The sequence below is a fragment of the Pinus tabuliformis genome, chromosome 5_2 (assembly GCF_031772625.1).
Source record: "Pinus tabuliformis cultivar Carrire ecotype Pingquan chromosome 5_2, CPIR1, whole genome shotgun sequence".
NCBI lineage: Eukaryota > Viridiplantae > Streptophyta > Pinopsida > Pinales > Pinaceae > Pinus > Pinus tabuliformis.
In genome coordinates, this window is record NC_142306.1 from 987,042,949 (window position 1) to 987,066,886 (window position 23,938).

Consider the following 23,938-nt stretch of genomic DNA (forward strand, 5'->3'; position numbering starts at 1 on the left):
GGGAAGTTTTATTCTTACAGCCCAGAAACTGGAAATTTTTATAATATCACTTATGCTTGAATATGTGTGTAGATGGATTTCAGCAAGAAGATTTTTTTGTCAAAGAAAATTCACCAAAAGAAAAAAAAAAATTAGTAAAAAAGAAGCGCATGTAAACGAGGACCGCCTGGATTCAACTTTAGTGGAAATGCAACAAACCCTGGTGAAAGCTAGATCCTCCATCAAACCCTCAAGGAATAAAGATGTAAGAGCAATTTCTTGGGCAGATCAAGCAGATGAGGAAGAACTTAAATATAACATATCTCACTCACCAAAGGATATCCCATTGGATGTAGCATAAAATATGGGTTGGATTCAAGTGGGGAAGAAGGGAAAAAATATTTCCCTAAGGAAAACAAGAAGTCAGTAAAAATCAAATCAAAAAGTTGTACAAAATGGAATGTAAAGGTATTTGAATCTTGGGAGTATTACAGAATTTTTTTTAGCTAGAATAGAACTTAAATTTTTGTATCATTGGGTAATTGCTTAAGGGATTGGATTGATCCACCATGCTCCAGGCCAAATCTCAACTTTCTCTTTTAATAAAACTTTCATGATCATTTCATTTAAAATAAAAAATAATGTATTATCATAATAATAATAATGATATTATAACAATAGGACATTTGAGCCATAAAAAACCATGATAGTTCCAAAAGAGGATACAAAGTGTTCCCGATTCTTATTTATCACTCTTATTTTGGTCTCTATCTACGATAATAACTTTCCTATTTCTAATGATTTGCCATTTTCCTTCCTTTCTTGCCTCCTTTACCTTTTAAACTTAGTTCAACTTGCTCTTCTAGAAGAATATCCTCATTTATAAATAATTTTAACCCTTTTATTCTTGGATATTTACTAAGTATATCTTATTTTTGGTCATTACAACTTACCTTAACCCTGAGCAGTCTATGTTTATGCTCAAGTATCTTTCCCACGCTTTTCTCTGATGTGCGATAAGTTGTTTGAATTTGTGACTTAGTTTTCAATTGTTGATTTACAATTTCTAATGTGTCCTCATCTTTTTTCTCTTTTATACTAACAATGATAAGGTTCGGGGCTCTTTTACAATGCTCATGATGTAGTTTAATTATTTTGTTCATCTCCTCTTTGATGGGTTTTATATCTAATTTATTCTTTGTGCTACTTAGGAGTTGATCTAGATCTATTCAACTACCAAAATTAACAAAGATATTTTACTTCTGTGATGTTATTAGAATTGAATTTAAAAGAGTATAAAACAACCACATGTGCATACTAAAAGAAGAGGAAACATAATGACGATATGTAGAAATTCCCACTATAGATCAACAGATTATGCAATAGACTAAAGCAAAATACAAGATCTACTTCTACAACAAACTTTTCGGAAGATTAATTGAATTGAGCAAGATCAAGAGAACACATATAACTGAGAATGAGAAATCAATCACACATAACACAGAAGAAATAACCCAGGGAAAGCCTCAGCCTAAAACCCCAATCTTTGTATTATCATACAAGTGGAAATCGTGTTCAAGTTACAAAAAGAATCAGCTCTCAAGCCATCTTGCTCCCTCTGCAATCAAACAATACAGCTCACAGACTGAATAGACATAGTATATGTCCTCCTCAAGCCCTCAAAGCCTCCTATTTCCTTGTGCAGTTTTTCTTGGGGTCCAGTGAAGCCACATGTGTGAATTGGCCTCATCACACTCACAAAACCTGAAGAAGTAACTGCACAATCCTCAAGGAAAGAATTCCTTCTGCATGCAAGGGATATTCACAATGGAATATTCTAGCAACTGATAGTACATTGTCCCTCCATCTGATCTCAACTGGGTCTCTGTCTGAACTGACATGCATGAGTTATTTATGAGAGAATATTCAGTTATCTGAAGTGTAACAGTTACATGCATGCATGCATTAACTAACTGAACTTACATTAATTCAACAAACTGTTTGAATTAATCTAACTGGACTTGACTCGATTAACTGGGCCAACTAATTACAACTCATCCTTATCTCTTTAACTGATGGACAAATTCCTCAATTAATGGAGAAATTGTTGCATGTCCCCACACAGACTTCATGTTTGATTTTCCTTAACTAATTAACTCATGGTGAATTAATTAATTATTTTACAAATAGCTGCTAAGATCAAATTCGAATTTTACTTCACTATTTTAGTTTTAGGGACTGACTAAAATAGGAAGGTATCCCGAAATGCTATTTATAACAGTACTAAATTTAGCACTTCTATATTTATCATTTCTTGTTGTTATTTTCAACACTCCCTCTCAACAAGAAAGGGATTATCAGTAACCCCAATCCCGTCTCTGTGGAACTCGAACTTGCATTTTGACAATGCCTTAGTCAAAATATCTGCATCTTGTTCCTCGGTTGAAACATACAACAACAACATTATCCTCTTGACCACACAGTCTCGAAGATGGTGATATCGAATATCAATGTGCTTGGACCTGTCATCAAAAACTAGATTCTCAGAGAGTTTGATACAACTCTAGTCATCGCAGTAGATCATTGTAGGATCCATCCTCTGACCAAACAATCCCACTAGAATATTCCGCGTCCAAATGGCCTCACATGCAACTTAACTAGCAGCCATGTATTCAACCTCTGCTGAGCTAAGTGCAACTGATCTCTATTTCTTGCTGTACCAGGAAAATGTAGCTGTACCAAGGTTGAAGATTCCTCCAGAAGTGCTCTTCCGGTCTGATGGACTCCCTGCCCAATCCACATCTGTGAAGCCCTGAAGCTTCACTCCCTCTGTCCGTCTATACCACAATCTGAACTGAAATGTGCCTCTGAGGTATCTCAAGACATGCTTCGCTGCCTTCCAAAACAGCTTGGTAGGCTGAACCATAGCTTGACTCAGCTGGTTCACCGCAAAGCATAAGTCGGGTCATGTGTTCACCAGATACATAAGTGAACCCATAAGTTGTTGATAAACAATAGTAGCTACTACGTCACCTAAAGTAGCATCCTCCTTCCTCCAGTTCCCAGCTAGAGGAGTCTGCATGGGCCTGCACTTCTCCATGTGAAATCACCTGAGTATCTCATTGGCATACTTGCCTTGAGACACAAATACTTCACCATCTTTCTGCCACACCTCCATGCCTAGAAAGTATTGCATAAGGCCCATGTCCTTCATCTCAAACTCTCTTGCAAGGTCCTCCTTGTAAGACTGTATCAGCTGATCCTGTCAAAATCAGATCATCGACATAAAGAACAATGATCAATGGTTTACCTTCTACCATGATGTGGTAAAGGTTCGCATCTGCTTCACTCTTGGTGAAGCCCAAACTAGTGAAATAACTATCAATCCTGGTGTACCAAGCACAGGGTGCTTGCTTCAGCCCATATAAAGCCCTCTTAAGTCTGCACACATGTGACTTACGACCGAAGGTCTCAAAACCTTCTGTTTGTTCAATGTACACCTCCTCCTCAATCTTCCCATTGAGGAATGTTGTCTTCACATCCATCTGGTGGATCTTCCACCCCATCTGAGCTGATAGTGCTAACATCAATATAATTGATGAGTACCTTGCTACGGGAGAAAAAGTCTCATCGTAGTCGATCCCCTCAAACTGTGAGAAACCTCGGGCAACAAACCTTGCCTTATGTTTCTCAACACTACCATCAGCTTCCTGCTTTACCTTGTAAGGTCATTTGGAACTCGCCATTGACTTGCCCTGAGGTCTTGGGACAACATCCCACACACTGTTTCGAATGATAGAGTCGTACTCCTCTACCATTGCATCAACCCAGACTGGTTGTTGCACTGCCTCCTCAAATGAAGAAGGTTTGGTATCTACACACTCCCCAACCAGGACCATGTACCCAGTGTATCGCTCGAGCGACCTCCTCTATTTGTGCTGAGAAGATGGTTGTCCCACATTCTCCCATGCATCCAGCATCAACCTGTCAGCTTCCCTTGAGCATTTCTACCCATCTCTGGAAGTCTCAACATGAGTGGATGTCTCCACTCCAAGATCCTCTACATGCACTGCTTCGCATCAATCTGAGGCTCCTCCTCCTTAGGAACTCAAAGTTCCTCCTCTGCATGCAACTTGAGTTCCCTCTCAAGTGATAAGCACATGGCTTTCTTCTCGTTGAAATTCAGATCCCTGCGCACCACTGTCCTCTGAGTGGAAGGCAGGTACACTGATAGTTGTGGGGTGTATCTATGTACTCCACAAGTATTCCCAACTCAATTGTTGGGTCTAGCTTCTTCCTGGCATCTTTGGTCACATGATAGTAAAATGATGAACCAAATATTCGAAAGTGACTTACATTAGGTCACTTCCCGGAAAAGGCCTCCATAGGTGTCTTCATCCCCAATATATGGTGCGAGCTTCTGTTTTGCATGTATACTGCTATATTGTATGCCTCAGCCCACAAATGTAGTGGTAGGCTTTGGTCATGCAACATCGCTCGAGCTGCTCCCACAATCGATCTGTTCTTCCTTCCGTCCACCCCATTCTATTGTGGGTTATGGGGTGCCATCAATTCCCGTTTAATTCCTTCTGCAAAGCAGAAGTCTTTAAACTATTGGGAGACATACGCTCCACCATTGTCGCTATGCAAGGCTTTTATTTTCTTTCTAGATTCTTTCTCTGCAAGGCTTTAAACTCGCAAAATCTCAAGAAGGTCTGATCCTTCTTTTGCATAAAGTAGATCTAGCATCTACAAGAAAAATCATCAATAATAATAACATAGTACCTTTTTTTAGCAGTGGAGGCTGTAGAGAATGGTCCACAAACATCTGAGTGAACTCTCTTTAGGATTGCTCCAGCTCTACTGTCTCGATCTGGAAAGGAAGATTTCTCATACTTGCCCAAGGTACAACCTTTGCATGTATTTGTCTGCTCAAGTTTTCCTTTAGGTAATTCGGTAGAAATCTGCTGCATGATCTTCAGGGCTCCATGGTGCAAGTGGCCCAGTCTTTTATGCCATAGCTCGCCAACATCTTGGCTCTGCACCATCTCAACCTTGGAACTCAATGCAACACATTCGTCTACCTCCAGCTTGTAGAGATTCTTTACTCAAATCCCAATTTGCTTTGTCTGCCCAGTACCGATATGCATCAAGAATACCTTTCCTTTACTAAAGACTACATCATAGCCTTTATCTTCTAGCATAGTGATAGAAACAAGTTTCTTCTTCGGACCTGGTACATACTTTATAGCAGTCAAGGTGAGGGGAGCTCCATGCTCCCTCTGAAACACAACCATACATTCACCTGAAACACAGTACTTTCCATCATCGCCCATCTCGATCTGCATCTGGAGATCCTTCTCCTCCAAGGTACTGAAAAGATTCTTTGTAAATGTGTTAGAAAACGTGCATAGATGAATCTAGCTAGTAAAGGTTGAACACACAGCTTTGTAGACCAAAAACACTAAAAGAAAATCGAAAGAACAAAAGAATGATTCATTAGAAAATAGGTTACAATGCTCATGATATAGCATTGCTGGGTGAAGATCCCAAGGTAATGCACCATAGTGGTGATCAATTAAAGGACTCAACACCTACAACAAGTTCTGGAGAGAACTAGCCAGTTGCGGAGGGAAAGGAGGAGCAAATCAAGGAGTAAATCATGTAGAAGAACTAGCCAATTGCTGAGTTAAAGAAGTAGAAAATCAGGGAGTAAATCATGTAGAAGAACTAGCCAGTTATGGAGTTAAAGAAGGAGAAAATCAGGGAGTAATCATGCAGAAGGAATCTTGCATGTAGTCCCATGCGCTAAGTAAGTGTCCGCATGTAGGTGTGTAGTACCTCCAACACCCCCTAAACACCACTATGGGGAAAAATATAAAATGGGCCCTGGCAACTAGGGCCAAAGGTCACCCAAAATATAGTGCAACTTGTACTAAAATTGAGGAAAGAGGGAAAACCTTGTGGGAAAAACCCCCCCTCAAAATACAATGTAATCAAAAGAAAAGAGGAAGAAAAGACAGTTGCTAAGCAACTATGTCCTTCACTCCAAGACGATCGCGCAGAGAGCGAAACTTCTGCTCAGTGAATGTCTTGGTGAATATGTCTGCAGTCTGTTCTGCTGAAGGACAGAACTGTAAATCAATGACCCGATCATGTACTAAGTCTCTGATGTAGTGCATATGGATCTCTATGTGCTTCGTCCGCTGCTGCTGTACTGGATCCCTGCAAAATTTGAGAGTGCTCTAGTTGTCACACCAGATGACAATGCGTTGGTGGAACTGGACGCCCAACTCAGTGAGGAAGTGTTGTAACCACAGAGCCTGAATGGTGATGTTGACTACTCCTCTATACTCTGCCTCGGCTGAAGAGAGAGCAATAGCAGCTTGCTTCTTGCTTGACCAATAGATAGGGCCAGACCCTAGACTGAGTGAATATCCGAAGGTGGACTTGCGATCAATGTTGTCACCTGCCCAATCAGAATCAGTGAAGCCAAGGAGATTCAATGCAGTTCCTGCTGCATAGTGAATCCCGAAGGTGATGGTGCCCTGCACATATCAGAGGATGTGCTTGGCAGCATTCCAGTGTAGCTCATGTGGCTCCTGCATGTATCTCGAAACTGCCGCTACTACATATGAGAGATCTAGTCTGGAGTGGGTGAGGTACAATAAGCTCCCCACTAGATTTTGGTAGAGAGTTCTGTCAACTAATGGAGTGTCACCTCCATCCTCAAGGTGTACCCCAGACAGAAAAGGAGTCGGTGTTGGCTTGCAGTCAGTCATGTGAAATCTCTTGAGGAGATCCAGTGCATACTTAGCCTGAGAGAGATTGATGCCTGTGGCATCCTGGCTGATCTCAAGACCAAGAAATAGGTGTAATGGACCTATGTCCGTCATCAAGAACCTATCAGGCAAGGCCCTCTTAACTGCAACAATTGTTGAAACCAAGCTGCCAGTGATTAGGAGATCATCCACATACAAAACTAAGATAAGAAGAGAATCATGTGTCCTGAGCATGTAAACATTCGGATTGGACTTACATCTTTCAAAGTTTTGTGATAAGAGAAAAGAATCCATTTTCGCATACCAAACTCTCGAGGCCTGCTTAAGGCCGTAGAGAGATTTCTTTAGTCTGCAGACAAAAAATGAATCCTGAATGAAACCATGTGGCTACTCCATGCAAATCTCCTTTGATAGGTCTCCGTGAAGAAAGGTATTCTTCACATCCATCTGATGTACTTCCCATCCCTGGGCAGTAGCAATGGCAAGTGTAAGGCGTATGGAATCCATCTTTTCTACTGGAGCAAAGGTCTCGTCATAATCAATGCCATGCACTTGTTGGAAGCCTTTGGCTACTAGCCTAGCTTTCTGTCTAGTGATTTTCCCATCTGTAGCACTCTTGGTCCTGTAGACCCATTTGCATCGGACAAGTTTCCTTCCTGAAGGAAGGGGGACCAGATCCCAGGTCTGGTTCTCAAGGAGGGAGTTATACTCCTCCTCCATGGCAGACTCCCAAGATGGATGCCCAGCAACCTCAGCATAAGACTGTGGATCAGAAGACTGAACCAAATGACAATGCCAGGATGGCATTGGTTCAGTGGAAGTGAGGGCAAGAGGAGGCTCAATAAACTCTGAGCTAGTCCTCCACGGATCAGAATTATCCCCCACAAGACCATTTCTAGCAACTAGGTGGTCTTGTGCATATATCTCACGTAAGCTCCTTGTTCTCTGATTTATGACAGGGGAAGTTGATTCACTGCGGGAAGCCCGATCTGTGCTTGGATGTGGATCATCATATGAATGCACTAGATTTGTATCTGAAGACTCTGTCTCTACATCTGCATGCTCTGTGTCTGCATCTGAATGTACTGAGTCATCATATCGGACATGAGGTAGATAAACGGTGTCTGCATGCAGCGACTGAGGTGCATGCGAGAGACTTTCCTCAAATTTGACACTTCGCTTAATGATGAGCTTGTTCGTAGAGGAAATCAGGAGTCGTTATCCCTTCACACCATCAGGGTATCCAATAAAGATTCACTCAATGCTCTGTGGATGAATAGCTTTCCTATTTTTAGAGGGGATCTTGGCCCATGCTCGAGAGCCGAAAACACGGAAGTGGGTGAACTCGAGTTTAGTGGCGCTCCAAGCCTCAAAGGGGGTCTGATCCTTGACAGACCTATGAGGAGATCAGTTATAGATGTAGTTATCACAATTAAGTGCTTCGGCCCTTAGCTTATGAGGCAATGACTTAGCATGCAACATGCAGGAAGCCATCTCTTTGAGAGGTCGGTTCTTTCTCTCAGTAACTCCATTGTGCTGTGGAGTGTATGGAACTGTGTACTACAACTGTATGCCGGAATCAAGGCAAAGGTCCTGAAATGTTGTGTTAACATATTCCCCGCCATTGTCTCTACGGAGGGCTTTGATCTTTCTCTAACTATGTCTCAACTAGTGCTTTGAAATCTTCAAAGTGCACAAAAACTTCAGATTTGGCCTTGAGAAGATACACCCAAGTATACCATGAGAAATTATCAATAAATGTAAGCACATACCTTGCTTTGTTGATGGAAGGATGAGGAAAAGGCCCCATGAGATCACTATGGATCAGATATATAGGAGAGGATGCTCTGTTAGTCTTGCTGGTGTCAAACTTTTCTCTAGGATGTTTGCCAAGGACACACCCTTCACAAATTCCTTTGGAGAAACTAATATTTGGCAAGCCTTCCACCATCTCATTCTTGCTTAACTGCTGTATATATGTGTAATTTAAGTGACCAAAAATCTTTTGCCAAAGCCTATTACTATCATCAACATGTGTAAGCAATAAGGAGGATTCAGATTCAATAAATTCAGAAAATATATACAGTCTGGCTCCATTGTTTACCTCACCTGTTGCAATTTTGGAGCTGCTATGTAGGTCATATATGTATTCACTGCATCTGGAGTGAATTCCACTCTCTTTCCAGTGTCAGAATGAGTGATCTGATAAATTGAATGCAGATTTACCGAAAGTTTTGGAACATGAAGCACATCTTCAAAGCTTCTGTGTAAAAGTTCCACTCTACCTTTTCTGGTGACCTCAATAGGTGAGTCTTCTCCCATGAGGATGGGAGGTCCTTTGCATGCATCCAAAGAGGAATAGACTTCCTTTGCAACAGCCATATGATGTGATGCACCAGAATCTATAATCCATGCATCAGGGGAAGAATTAATTGCAACTAAAGCATGAAAATTGTTTCCTTTCCCGTGTGGCAGATCCTCAGTTTTCTTCTTGGCGCCCTGAGGGATGTGGTCCCCAAGGTTGTGCTTCTGAAGGATTTATGCCATTTGGTCAATTTGTTTCTTCATGCAAGAGGATTTTGGATGGAATCCTCTTTGACAGTAGGTGCATTTGTTTCCTTTCTTCCCTTTCTCATTTCTCAAGCCAGAGGAGTCATTGAAGGGCTTGGTGTACCCTTCCTTCTTTGGATGGGAATGCACTTTTCCCTTGTCTTTTTGCTGCTGATTTTTCTTATTTGAATTAGATCTGTGATTTTTATTGTGGCTGCCATCATGCACAACAAGTGCATGCGCTTTTGGAGGTTTGATTTTCCCCATGCCAATGAGTTTATCTTGCTCAAAAGTAAGGGACCCCATGAACTCTTTGAGAGAAGGCACGGTGTAGGATTTACCTGTTGCGAGCCTTACTGAATGAAATGTAGAAACAAAGATGGAGTATTCCGGTCCGAGCTTTGACATAATAGAGAGAAGTTGGCGACTCTCCTCCTTGGATTTGTCAATTCCACAACCCTTGAGTTGCAGCAATAGATCATTATATTTGGTGAAGAAGTCTTGAATTCTGTCATAGTTCTGTGGATCCAATGACAGAAGCTCCTCTTTGAGCAGATGTCCTTTCATCTCATCCTGTTTCCTGTAGATTTCTTCAACCTTTTTCCAAATCTCATTGGGAGTATTGCAGGTAGATAGATGAAACTGCAACTCTGGGGAGATGCACATGCATATGGATCCGTGGGCCTCATCCATGCAGTTGAGGTACTTGGATTTCTCTATGGATGAAGTGGGTTCCACTTCTGCAGCCATGGTAATCTCGTACAACCCTTTTTGACGAATTTATCGAGCCATTTGGTCCTTCCATTCGTGATAGTTGTACGGTGTTAGGATCGATGCTTTGGGAAACTCCATTTTTTTGTCAATCTTAAATCTCCAAGCTGTAGTACCTTCAAAAATATACTGGTGTGCCTTTTTATCTAGCAACCTGTGGGCTCTGATACCATGTAAATGTGTTAGAAAACATGCACAGATGAATCTAGCTAGTAAAGGTTGAACACATAGCTTTGTAGAGCAAAAACACTAAAAGACAATTGAAAGAACAAAAGAATGATTCATTAGAAAATAGGTTACAATGCTCATGATATAGCATTACTTGGTGAAGATCCTAAGGTAATGCACCATAGTGGTGATCAATGAGAGGACTCAACACCTACAACAATTTTCGAAGAGAACTAGCCAGTTGCGGAGTGAAAGGAGGAGCAAATCAGGGAGTAAATCATGCAGAAGAACTAGCTAGTTGCAGAGTTAAAGAAGAAGCAAATTAGGGAGTAAATAATGTAGAAGAACTAGCCAGTTGTGGGGTTAAAGAAGGAGAAAATCAGGGAGTAAATCATGTAGAAGGAATCTTTCATGTAGTCCCATGCTCTAACTAAGTGTCCGCATGTAGGTGTGTAGTACCTCCAACATTCTTGTCACCTGACATGTGGAATGAAGCTCCACTGTCCAAGTACCACACACATCCCACCATGAATAAAACCATGCATGTGATAAGTGATAAATCTAGCTAAAACTGTGAGGCCAATGCCTCACCATCAAATCCCTTCGAGGAACCCTTCTTGGATTTCTTCTATGGACAATTCGTAGCATAATAGCCCACTTCATGACAATGAAAGCATCGCACTTTCGATTTGTCAATCTTCTTCCGACCATGGGAAGAACCGGATTTGAGATGGGACACCTTCCCTTTCCCTTTCCTCACCTTACTCACTGAGGCTATATTTTCCTCATCATCTTGATTCGATGAGGATCCACCTCTGGTGCTTCTTCTTATTTCCTCCTGCTTCAGATCTGACCAAATTCATTCCCAATCTGGAAATTTTTCTCTTCCATTAACCGAGTCTTGGTAGCTATGCCAGCTCTTAGGAAGACCAAGGAGTGCAAGACTCACCATGTCATCATCATCGGTCGTTATCCCTACACTTCCAAGCTCATCCCTGCAGGTGGTGAGCTTGTTCAGATATGTAGAGATCGTGTCGCACTTTTCACACTTGATCTTACGAAGCTTATCTTTTAGCACCAGCTTCCTCTTATCGTTGTTGTTCTAATATAGATCTTTCAATGTTTTCCACATTGAAAATGGTGTATCCTTCCCATGGAGGCTCGAGACAATGTGGTCTCGAGCTCCCTCCAGGAGGATTCTCCTTACTCTAGCCACATATTTCTTCCATTCCACCAGTTGAGTAGCATCAATCGGCTTGGGGATTTCTTGATCAATGAAGTCCTTTAGACCGTTATCATCTAATACTACCTCCATGCGATCCTTCCAAGATATATAATTTGAGCTTCCATCAAGGGCATACTCAAGTCTTAAACCACTGAACGCCATTGGTGAAATTGAGATGTGATAAGAACTCGATTTCTATATTCAGGAACCTCAAACTTTGAACTTCTTTCTTCTAGTATACTATTCTTCACCTTGATCACCTTTGCTCTGATACCATGTAGAAATTCCCACTGTAGATCAACAGATTATGCAATAGACTAAAGCAAAATACAAGATCTACTTCTACAACAAACTTTGCGAAAGCTTAATCGAATTGAGAAAGATCAAGAGAACACATATAACTGAGAATGAGAAATCAATCACACATAACACAGAAGAAATAACCCAGGGAAAGCCTCAGCCTAAAACCCCAATCTCTGTATTATCATACAAGTGGAAATCATATTCAAGTTACAAAAAGAATCAACTCTCAAGCTATCCTACTCTCTCTGCAATCAAACAATATAGCTCACAGATTGAATAGACATAGTATATGTCCTCCTCAAGCCCTCCAAGCCTCCTATTTCCTTGCGCAGTTTTTCTTGGGGTCCAGTGAAGCCACATGTGTGAATTGGCCTCATCACACTCACAAAACCTGAAGAAGTAACTGCGCAATCCTCAAGGAAAGAATTCCTTATGCATGCAAGGGATATTCACAATGGAATATTCTAACAACTAATAGTACATTGTCCCTCCATCTAATCTCAACTGGGTCTCTGTCTGAACTAACATGCATGAGTTATTTATGAGAGAATATTCAGTTATCTGAAGTGCAGTAGTTACATGCATGCATGCATTAACTAACTGAACTTACATTAATTCAACAAACTATTTGAATTAATCTAACTGGACTTGACTCAGTTAACTGGGCCAACTAATTACAACTCAATATTACAACTCATCCTTATCTCTTTAATTGATGGATAAATTCCTCAATTAATGGAGAAACTGTTGCATGTCCCCACATAGACTTCATGTTTGATTTTCCTCAACTAATTATCTCATGGTGAATTAATTAATTATTTTACAAACAGTTGCTTCACTATTTTAGTTTTAGGGATTAACTAAAATAGGAAAGTATCCCAAAATGCTATTTATAGAAGTACTAAATTTAGCACTTCTATATTTATCATTTCTTGTTTCTATTTTCAACACAATAAACAAATCAAGAACACATAACACATTGATAACAAATTTCACCCAGTGAGGGTTACATCTTTGGGCCCAGTGTCAAGAATGTGGAGGTCGCTTCATTAAGTGTTGCAAATGATGATGATGTACATGGTATGTTCTTTTTCATTACAAGGAAAAATACCCTCAACTTAAATCATGTGTCTCTCCACGAGACGTTCTCCCTATAGGAACTCTCACTCAAATGGGTCCTCCTTCAACATTAAAATCTAAACAAATCTCACATGATGTGGAAACAAGTATCCCTCAACATAATGGTAATGAGGGATCTCAACAATAAAGACATCACCTCAACAAATCAAGAAGAAAGACATGGCATAACTACAACATATACCTCCACTTTCGAATATGGCTGAAAAATTCAAAGCTCAGCTTCTGAAATGGAAAGCACCACTTAATTCCTGGCAATGAGTTGTGTAAAATCAACTATAAACTTGTCCAATTATAACACTGTCAAATTTTGGACTCTTGGAAATCTTGAAGATTCCCCAAAGATTGCTTCCTAAAGATGGTTGGAAAATCCATTGCTCAGATGGAAATTCTTAGCAATCCACTGTGCTCCTTGTGAAATTCTATGAAAAATGACTATAAAGTTGGCATCATTCTGACACTAGAAAAAATCAGCCTCCAAGGGAATCTTTTAGATTCCCTAAGGTTCTCCAAAGATTCTGTATTGCTAGACACTAGCATTCTACTACTTAGCTGGAGATTTTGACTGCACGGTTTGACTCTTGGTGATAAAATGTGTAAAAATGAATATAAGCATGACAACTTCTGTCACAGGAATCTTTGGCTCTCAAGGAATCTTTTCAACATCAAAATATTCCCAAGTTCATGGTTCCACTCTTGTGGCCCACTCATGGTTCCGCTGGTTGGAACTCCTCCGCCGATCTATCGTCCAGGTTCCACCTCTGCTCTGATGTTCTCTCCCCTGGTCGACTGTTTGGAGAAGGTTTATATAGTAGATGAGTAGTAGAGCCACCAAGGAACGAGTCATGGCTCGTTGGTGGCGAAGTCCTCTAGCCCGGTGGTGGTTAAGGGTTTGAATCTTGTATTGTCAATTTGTTTTGGTGCTTTTTTCCCTGGCGGTTAAGTCTTGGTTGGCAGTTATAACATTTTTTTTTTTTGTTCTATGATGTGCTGATAGTCACGTAATGGAGGCAAAGTTTATGGTTATGTATTATAACCAAATAACATTAAATTTGGTGGAGTTTATTTCGATGGTTGTTATATAGTTTAATATATGGTATGAGTTTGTTCCGAACCATACCATAAGAAACCTTACCATGAATACACTATATTTTTGTTGGATTTAATACAACCATTGGTTTATATTAATACAACCATATTTAATTATATGGTTATTTTAATATATAGTTTTGTCTTATATGGGGTGTATAAATAATTTTTTTGTTTGTTTTGTTTTTAATGACTTTTGTCACTAGATGATATTTTTAATATCATTTATTTTTGTCCTTTTTTAGTTGCAAGGGCCAATGATGGAGTGCCATGTGTCGATGGTTGATGGTTTTCCATGTGGGTCCCACTTGCTGACTGGGATGCCATGTGGCACACTGTGGTCCCCACTTTCTCCCTGTCTTGTTAAACTTTAAAGAGCCATAAGTTGGTCATACAGACTCAGATTTGAGTATCGTCTATGCCACAAAAATCGTAATGATGAGCACTACAATTTGGTATTGGTTTGGCTACATTTTAAAGACTTTTATTTTCAAGCCTTTCTAGAGCCACCTTCGATTTCTGAGCATGTTTGAAGCTACCTAGATCATTCCCCCCCACTGAGGAGCTTTTGGTCCTCTAAAAGCATGAACATAATCTTCCACTTTTGTGTTACATTTTCTGCACCACAAGTATCCTGATGGTTCACCCTTCCTTCTCCTTCACCTTTTTCCTTCAGAGCCATAAGCGATGAACTGATACCTGCATCTGCTGCAAACCTGTAGTATGTCTTTGCAAACTACATGGTCAATTACATGACCAATAATGACCCAAGCATGCCCATACTTGCCACACGTTTATAACACATACTTTATGGTCGAGTTTACATCATAATAGAAATCAATTCCCCAACTATCAATTAAAGGCCAAAAAATCAGTGTTGCTTTAGCAATTGATGGAAAACACATCATTACCTTTACCTTTATATCGAAAAACATGATTTACGAAATGTGACTTGACCATGACAAGCTACCAAATCTAGCAAAACCATCTTTTACTCAATAAAGTGCTCTAAGAGGAATGTAGCATATTTTCTTGTTGAACACCTTCACCAACTTCTTTCTGCACGGGCACTTTGACCCTAAGGCATTTCTCTGGATGGAGCCTCCAACATGTGGCTCTTTGATGACCACCTCTATTGTAATTACTGCAAAAATTCCTCTTCCTCTAGACCTGCTTAACCTACTTCCTTCCTTGACGTGGAGAAGGCCTTTCATGCCTCATCCTCTTTCTTTTTGCCATTCTCTTCCAACACTCAACAATCACGTGGTTATGTAAACCACAAGTCTTTATATGCCATGATTTATGCTCATCATTAACATGCTTGTAATCAAAATGAACTCTAGAATATCGAGACTTGTTATACCTCTCTTGGCTATCTCTGGTGCGATTCTGGTTATGAGAGCTTGCCTCAGCTCTTCCTATGCAATGTGCACTTCCATGGGAGGATGTTAATGTGTTCCCATCATTCTCTTTCCTCGACGGTTTCAACAATTTCTTGGAAGCTTCTGATACCTTTGAGCACTCTCCTTCAGTGTATCCCAAACCTGCAAATCGAGGTCTTTGTACAACCTCCAATGGTTGAGTCATTCCTTGGCCATTAACACCAAGTCCTCCTCCTTTATACCCCATCTTGGTAAGGAGTCTCATGCTAGTTCCTGTAATGGGTACCTCCATGTTTCCAACAGAAAGAATGTCATTTGAAAATGAAATTGAAGAATGATCAAGATTGTTTACATTAACTCTCGATGCTGAAACATGTGATGATGCCTTTACTAAGCCTTCTTTGCGCTTCAATTCTTCCAAGGCCTCTTTCATGGCACATAACTGAAGATACAATACTTGCTTCTCCTCTTTCTCTTCTCATAGAATTCTCCTCAATTCAAAATTCTCTTCTTGAAGGCTCTGATTGATCTCCTCATCTCAATGATGAGAAGACAATGAAGAAGATGAATGTACACACTAGGGGGTAGATGAAGCATCTTCCTTTGCTCTTTCTTTCTCCCATTTCTCTCTTGCCATTTTCTTCTCATAATCTTCGTACATTATGTCCACCGTTTTTGACATGCTGAGGAAGGCCTCGTACATATCTCTATCATCCTCCATTTTATTTCTTGTTGCATGTTCAGTCGTTCACACTTGCAATTTACATCAACAAGAAGACTAGTTTGACACCAAACTTGATTTGAATCTCTTTAGCTATTGGAATTAACCAAGATCTTTTACTTTTGTGATGTTATTAGAATTATATTTAAAAGAGTATAAAATAACCACATGTGCATAATGAAAGAAGTGGAAACATAATGACGATAAATAAATCAAGAACACATAACATATTGGTAATGAATTTCACCCAATGTGGGTTACATCTCTAGGCTCGGTGTCAAGAGTGGGGAGGCCACTTCATTAAGTGTTGAAAAAATTGATCATGTACATGGTATGTTCTTTCTCATTACAAGGAAAAATACCATCAACCTAAGTGGCATGTCTCTCCACGAGACGTTTTCCCTATGGGAACTCTCAATCAAATGGGTCATCCTTCAGCATGACAATCTAAACAAATCTCACATGATGTGGCAACAAGTATCCCTCAACATAATGGTAATCAGGGCTCTCAACAATAAAGGCATCATCTCAACAAATCAAGAAGAAAGACATGGTATAACTGCAACATATACCTCCACTTTCGAATATGGTCAAAAAATGTAAAGCTCAATAGCTAAAATGGACTGCACCACTGAATTCTTGGCAATACGGAGTGTAAAATCTATTGTAAACTTGTCCAATTCTGACACCGTCAAATTTTGGACCCTCGGGAATCTTAAAGATTCCACCAAATATTCCTTCCAGAAGGTGGCTGGAAAATTTGCTGCTCAGATGGAAATTTTGAGCATACCACTATATTTCGTGTGAAATTATGTGAAAAATGAATATAAAGTTGGCATCATTCCCACAATGGAAAAAATCAGCGTCCAAGGGAATCTTTTAGATTCCCTAAGATTCTCCAATGATTCTGTATTATTGGGCACTTGCATTCTACTTCTCAAATGGAGATTTTGTTTGCACGGTTGGATTCCTGGGGAGAAAACATGCCAAAATGACTACAAGCATGACAAATTCTATCATTGGCATCTTTGGCTCTCAAGGAACCTTTTCAACATCAAAATTTTCCTAGGTTCATGGTTTCACTGCTGTGGCCCACTCATGGTTCTGTTGGTTAGAATTCCTCTACCGTCCGGGTTGCACCTCCACTCTGCTATGCTCTACCTTGGTTGACTGTTTGGAGAAGGTTTGTATAGTATATGGGCAACGAAGCCACCAAGGAACGATTTGTGGCTCATTAGTGGCGGAGTTCGCTAGCCCGATAGAGGTTAAGGGTTCGAATCTTATATTGGAAATTTGTTTTGACAGTTCGTTCCCTAGAGGTTAAGTCTTGGCTGGAGGTTATAACATTTTTTTTTTTCTGTGATGTGTTGGTGGTCACATAAAGGAGACAGAGTTTATGGTTATGTATTGTAATGAAATAACATTAAAATTAGCGGAGTTTGTTTCGATGGTTGGTATATAGTATAATATATGGTATGAGTTTGTTCTGAACCATACCATAACAAACCTTACCATGAATACGTTATATTTTTGTTGAATTTAATACAACCGTTGGTTTATATTAATACAACCATACGAACGACTCCTTGTGAACAGTTGAGGAACGGCGGAGGTCTGGTGACGATTAGGGTTCTGAGAAAAGCTTCGACGGCGCAGACTGCACAGTACTGGATCTATTCACAGGCCTGACCAAAACACCTGTTTCGTAACAGCGTTGCAGGGTTCTAGAGTAGCACAATGGAATCTCCTCAGGGGAGGGCGTCAGAGCCCTCCCCCAGAGCAAATACCTCGCAGCACGGTCCTGAGCAGACATTTGTCTTTGGATCTGTCGATAAGGAGGTAATGAACAAAGAGAACAGGCAACAGCACGGGAACAAGGAGATAGGCGGTCGGAAGGACAAAGCCAGCGTCACACAAGATAGAGAGGAAAAACCAGAAGAAGTTCCGAAAGTCTCCTCGACTACATGCAAGCCTATAGCTAAAGAACGGCCCAGAATAGAGTTGCCGGGACACAAGATTGACAAGCGAATCGAATACATGAGGGATCATGCCCTTATTGGGAAGTTTATAGGGTTTTGGCCGACAGAAAAAGCCTTATATGGATGGATTGCGGCGAAGTGGAAACCCAAAGGAGACGTTACTCTGCAGCTAGGGCAAAAAGGCTTCTTTACTGCGATTTTCTTCTGTCTTGAGGACAAATACAGAATTCTGGGAGCAGGGCCCTACTTTTTTAACTCAGCGGGTCTATATTTGAGGGAATGGATACCAAGATTTAACCCGGATAAGGAATATCTCACATGGGCGCCAGTCTGGATCAGAATGTACTCACTTCCAGATGAATATTGGGACGAGGACATTCTCAAAGATATAGGAAATGGATTGGGGGAATACATCAGGGTGGCAGAAGAAACAAAAATGCGCAGATACACTTCTTATGCCCGCATCTGCGTCTTCATGCGCCTGGACGAAGCTTTGCCAGAATCGGTAAGTCTCTCTCACCGTGACGAAGAATGGATTCAACCTCTGGACTATGAGCATGTCCCCTTTCGTTGCCGAAAATGCCATGCTCTTGGGCATCTATTCAGGGACTGTCCTCTGAATGCCAAAGCCAATACTCCTGATCCCTCAGAAACCCTAACCCAGGACGGCTTCACCAAAGCCCCTAGCCGAAAGCGAGCGCACAAAAAACCCACAAATGGGAATAAGCCCCAGCAAAATAATACCCATGGCCCAGCTACAAAGAACAGTTTTGAAATTCTTGCTCAGACCTCTGATGAGCAACCCCCGATCTCCGAGACTAGCCCTGCTCCTCCTTCTTCCTCCTCCCATCCCCCTCCTACAGCTTCCCCCTCCAAACTTCAAACCCCCATTGTCATTCCAGCAAACCTCAAAGAAGGACAAAAAGAGTCGGCAGGGAAATACAAGGATATGGAAGTCGATGGAAAGCTAGACCCCCTTCACAGCTCAGAGATTAATATGGAAGGAAGCAGCCAAGTGCAACAGATGGAAGAAGAACCAGAAAGCATAGATCTGAACGGCCTAGACATTCTGGAACTAGAACTAGCATGCAAAAAGAAAGCATACGACAGTATACCAGAGACTCAACTCAACAAGCTGGAAGTGGTCATTTCAAGGGCCTATCAACAGCAACAACTAGGTATACAGCCAGGAAGCCATTGGGATGGAAGCCTTCCCCCAAAAGACACCAAAAAGAGAGGAAGAAGAACGGATCTTCAGCGAATGATCGAGATTGGGAAAATCCTGGTAGACTCAGGCAGGTATGCTAAATTGACGAAGTACTATAAACCCTCTATTAATAGTTGAACCATGAAGCTTGTATCATGGAACCTAAGGGGGCTCAATAGCCCAGGAAAACTTAGAATGTTAAAAAACATGATTAAAATGGAAAAGCCACAACTATGCTTTCTCCAGGAAACCAAATGTAACAGCTCTACATTAGGCAGCATTCTCTCCAAAGCATGGCCAGGTTGTCGGAACACACAAGCGTTAACTCTTTCAGATTTTCACGCTTCTCATCACCTCATCCAGGCAGCCTTCCACATTCTAGGCACGAATATTCATGGAAACCTATCAAATGTATATTTCCCGCAGGATACAGGAAGCAAAATTGCACTTCTCGACACTATAGAAGCTTTGAACAACAACAGGAGGCACCCACTCTGGATTATTGGAGGGGATTTTAACATGATTACCAAGCTAGAGGAGAAGATCGGGGGGAGAAATAGAATGGAACAAGAGAATGCCCATTTCAAGGATTTCATTCAGAATACCTCTCTCATAGATATGCCTTTTTGTAACGGCACTTTTACATGGAGCAATCGCAGGGCAGGTAAGCATCAAATTGCATCCAAACTGGATCGCTTCCTCATATCAGATAACGCGGTTCATCTCGGAGGAGACATTTCAGCTGCTATACTTCCTCATACAGGTTCGGATCACTGGCCTATTGCCCTCCAATGGCAAAGACCAGGCGACCTGACCAGAAGACCCTTCCGCTTCGAAGAGTTCTGGCTCTCACATCCCTCGTTTAAAGACTTTGTCAAAACAACATGGACATCCTTCATCCCGCCAGAAGGGTCCAAGATGTATCAGTTCCAACAGAAGCTCAGGTTTTTAAAAAATCACCTAAAGCGTTGGAATAGGGAGACCTTTGGAAACATCTTTAAAGCGCAACAAGACCTAAACAAGGAACTGACGGAACTCCAGCAAAAAATAACTACAGAGGGGCACACTGAGGTAACTCTGGAACAGGAACGACGCATCCACAGCCAACTAGAGGAAAGGAGGAAGCAGGAGGAAATATATTGGAAGCAAAAATCCAGAATCAGATGGCTGAAGGAAGGTGAGCGAAATACCAAATTCTTCCACAGAACCACTGTTCAACGAAGAATGCACAACAACATCCCTTTCATTCAAAAACAAGGGGGGGCAAAAGTAGAGAAGCATGAGGAAATTGAGGAGGAATTCCTTAATCACTTCAATCATGTCCATCAAGAGCCTGAAGGAGACAGGCGACCTGCAATTGAAAGAATAACCAACAATGTGCCAAAGCTCATCACGGAGGAACATAATGAGCTTCTCCTTCGCCCTATTCTGTCTCAGGAGGTGGATGAGGCAATGTCCCAGCTTAAGGAAGGAAAAGCCCCTGGCCCGGATGGATTCACCACTACGTTCTTTCACACCTTCTGGGAGCTGATAAAACTGGAGGTATGGCAAATTGTAGAAGAATCAAGAGCTCTCCATTGGCTGCTTCCCTCTCTCAATTCTACCTTCATTGCCCTTATCCCTAAAGAGGAGGATTCAATCACCCCTGACAAATATAGGCCGATTGCTCTCTGCAACGTAATTTACAAAGTCATATCTAAAGTTATTGCAAACAGGTTAAAGCCCCTCTTGCCTCTGCTCATCTCTCCGGAACAGTCGGGGTACGTGGAAGGGAGACAGATCATGGACGGCATACTCCTCACGCACGAGATAATACACTCCCTCAAGCAATCAAAGCAGGCAGGTATGATTCTCAAACTGGATCTCTCTAAGGCTTTTGATAAACTCAGCTGGACTTACATTCAGCAAATGCTAATGGCCTTTGGATTTTGTTCTATGTGGATCCACTGGATCATGAGTCTAATTACATCCACACACTTCTCCATCCTTGTGAACGGAATCCCCTCCCGCCCCTTCAAACCATCCCGAGGAATCAGGCAAGGTGACCCCCTATCCCCCTTCCTCTTTGTTCTAATGGCTGAAGGTCTAGGTCGTCACATCAAACACGCCCTCCACTCTCATCAGCTCAAAGGCCTCTCTGTTCACAACACCCCTGCAACTTCTCATCAGCAGTTTGTTGATGACACCATGCTATTTGGCTACCCTTCTGTCCAGGAAGCCTCCTGCTTCAAAGCCCTGCTCAATGATTTCTCTGAAGCTTCAGGCACCAGTGTCAATAGCTCCAAATCGCAGATCTTTTTCTTTCACACTCCTCCAACTGTCAAGACAGCGGTTGCTCGTATCCTGGGATTTCCCACTGCTACCCTCCCCTCCAAATACCTTGGAGCCCCCCTCACTGCTTCAGCCATAAAGCATTCCTCTTGGCGAACTCTCATTGAGAAGCTCGAATCCCGTCTTAACCTTTGGACGCACAGAACTTTGAATTTGGCCAGTCGTGTGGTGCTCATTAAGTCAGTCCTTCAGGCAATGCCACTTTATCTGTTCTCAATCCTAGCAGCGCCGAAATGGGTTTTAAAAAGAATCAGGAATCTTCAGCGTGGCTTCCTATGGGGCAGCTCGGCAACTAACCGTAAATGGGCTCTTGTAAAATGGACCACCGTCTGCACGCCCAAAGATAAAGGGGGCATTGGGCTGAGAGACCCAGAGCATAGCAACTCCATTATGAGCGCTAAAATTTGGTGGCAATGGGTCACTAACCCAGAAAAACCTTGGGTCAAAATCTGGACAGCCAAATATGCCAATAACAGACCTCAGGAAGAGCTCATCAGGTTCACTCCCAATGACAAAGGCTCGCTAATCTGGAATGCAGCCAAACAGCACTTCCAGTTAATTCAGCAGCACAGTTTCTGGGAAGTGAGAGACGGCAAAACGGCAAGATTCTGGACAGATGCATGGAACCAGATGCCAAAGCTCAGCCGCATTCTTCATCCATCTCCGGAATTCAATAGGCAGGAGCAGCAGCAAGAAAAGATCCGACAGTTTTGGATGCAGGAAACGGAGCATGGATTCAGGAAATGGAAACAGGGTAATCAGTTAATCAATAACACAAACCTTCGGGATGCTGAGGAGCTGGAGAAGGAGTTACGGAAAAGAAGCATTAGACATGACGAAGGCAGTGACATTCTTCGATGGGGATATCAACCAAAAGGTGCCTTTACCACATCAGAGGCTTATAAGATCGTATGCAATATCACTACCCCTTCTGACCCAATCTGGAGCAAAATCTGGGGTCTCGGATCCTGGCCCAAAGTCTCTTATTTCCTATGGTTGGTAGGACATAAAAGAATCCTCACTTGGGACAAACTAAGGAGCAGAAACTTTCATGGTCCCTCCATTTGTCATAATTGCAATCATAATGAGGAAACTCTCCAACACCTCCTGGACACCTGCCCCCTAGCCAATCAGCTATGGGAAAAGGCGAGCTTTAGATGTCAAAGAAGATGCAGAATGGAGAACGACATAACCAACTCCTTAAGACACTGGCCACAGAATCCTTATAAAAGCGAGCTTCTCAACTGTTTGTGGAACATAATCCCAGGGCTCATCCTCTGGAGCATCTGGAAGGAAAGGAACAAATGCATATTCAAAAACCAACGCTCTCCGATCGAAAATATATGGAATAGGCTTTGTGGGAATCTCAAAGAAACGCTGATGCTCCGATCCTGGACACAGGAGGATCTTCCTTCTCTAAACAATGAGAAAGGCATTCTAGACAATTGGCAATTGCATCTACCTCAGGGACTACACAAGAACGGCCCTTCCAAAAGCAGCATCATAAACAAGGGCACATGGACCGCTCCCCCTAAGCATTCCTATAAGCTCAATTTCGATGGTGCCTCCAAAGGCAATCCTGGAATGGCCGGCTTTGGAGGAATTCTAAGGAATCATGAAGGCACTCCCCTACAGATATACTTTGGAAACATAGGGTGGGACACCAACAACTCAGCTGAGCTAGAGGGACTTTGGCAAGGGCTCCTTCTCGCTTGGAATCTCAACCTTCAACCCCTGGTCGTGGAAGGAGACTCCCAGATCCTTATAAACATGGCCAAGCGCCTCCAGAATGGATCTCAAGCAAGGAAAATCGCCGCCAGTTGGAGGCTCGAAGCAAGGCTGGAGGCCATCGAACAAGCGCTCCGCAGCAACAGGGCCATTTCCTTCAATCATATAAAAAGGGAAGGCAACAAGGTTGCTGACCTCCTGGCCAACATAGGGGTGGAAAACGAGAATACCCTTCTCACAGGAAACACGACTATTATACCAAATAATGTCCAGGCTCAGGAATGCGCTAGCCTGGTCCAAAGCGATGCTGCTTCCCCGGATGCGGGTGACAAGACGCGTGTTAATGAGGAGCCACATGCTAGCCATGTGCTGCCTCAAGATTAAGGCAGGCAAATTGATACGATGCTCGCCGCCAAGGAATAAAAGCATGGGAGAACAACAGAAGCACTTCAATGCTCTGTCCGGTTTACTGGTGCGACTGCAGCTAGCAGTTATGGCGAACAGGACTCGAGGTGGTGATGAGGAGGTTAAAAAAGGTGGTGGGTCGGCTCTCCATGCGCTGGTTCACGCTCAGTTTTTGGTTCTC

At 42.0% G+C, this 23,938-nt stretch overlaps 1 protein-coding gene and 1 pseudogene across 1 annotated transcript; one reads left to right on the top strand and one right to left on the bottom strand.

Annotated features, from left to right (window-relative positions):
- Positions 1-15,819, bottom strand: part of LOC149162613 (pyruvate decarboxylase 2-like) — a 31,280-nt pseudogene extending 15,461 nt beyond the window's left edge.
- A 2,025-nt stretch (positions 15,820-17,844) lies between these two features.
- On the top strand, positions 17,845-23,736 carry LOC149162614 (uncharacterized). The gene is made up of 6 exons (XM_089435239.1): positions 17,845-19,371; positions 19,720-20,470; positions 20,624-20,835; positions 21,009-21,136; positions 21,183-22,533; positions 23,092-23,736. The coding sequence occupies exons 1-6, from the start codon at positions 17,845-17,847 to the stop codon at positions 23,734-23,736; spliced, it is 4,614 nt and encodes a 1,537-aa protein (XP_089291365.1).
- Positions 23,737-23,938: the final 202 nt, after the last annotated feature.

What these genes read in the sequence shown, in the direction of transcription:
- LOC149162614 (XM_089435239.1), top strand. Translation starts at nt 17,845, where the DNA reads ATGGAATCTCCTCAGGGGAGGGCGTCAGAGCCCTCCCCCAGAGCAAAT. An exon ending in GGGAGCTGATAAAACTGGAG is followed by an intron (nt 20,836 to 21,008) that starts GTATGGCAAATT and finishes TATTGCAAACAG; the next exon opens with GTTAAAGCCCCTCTTGCCTC. An exon ending in CAAGCAATCAAAGCAGGCAG is followed by an intron (nt 21,137 to 21,182) that starts GTATGATTCTCA and finishes TGATAAACTCAG; the next exon opens with CTGGACTTACATTCAGCAAA.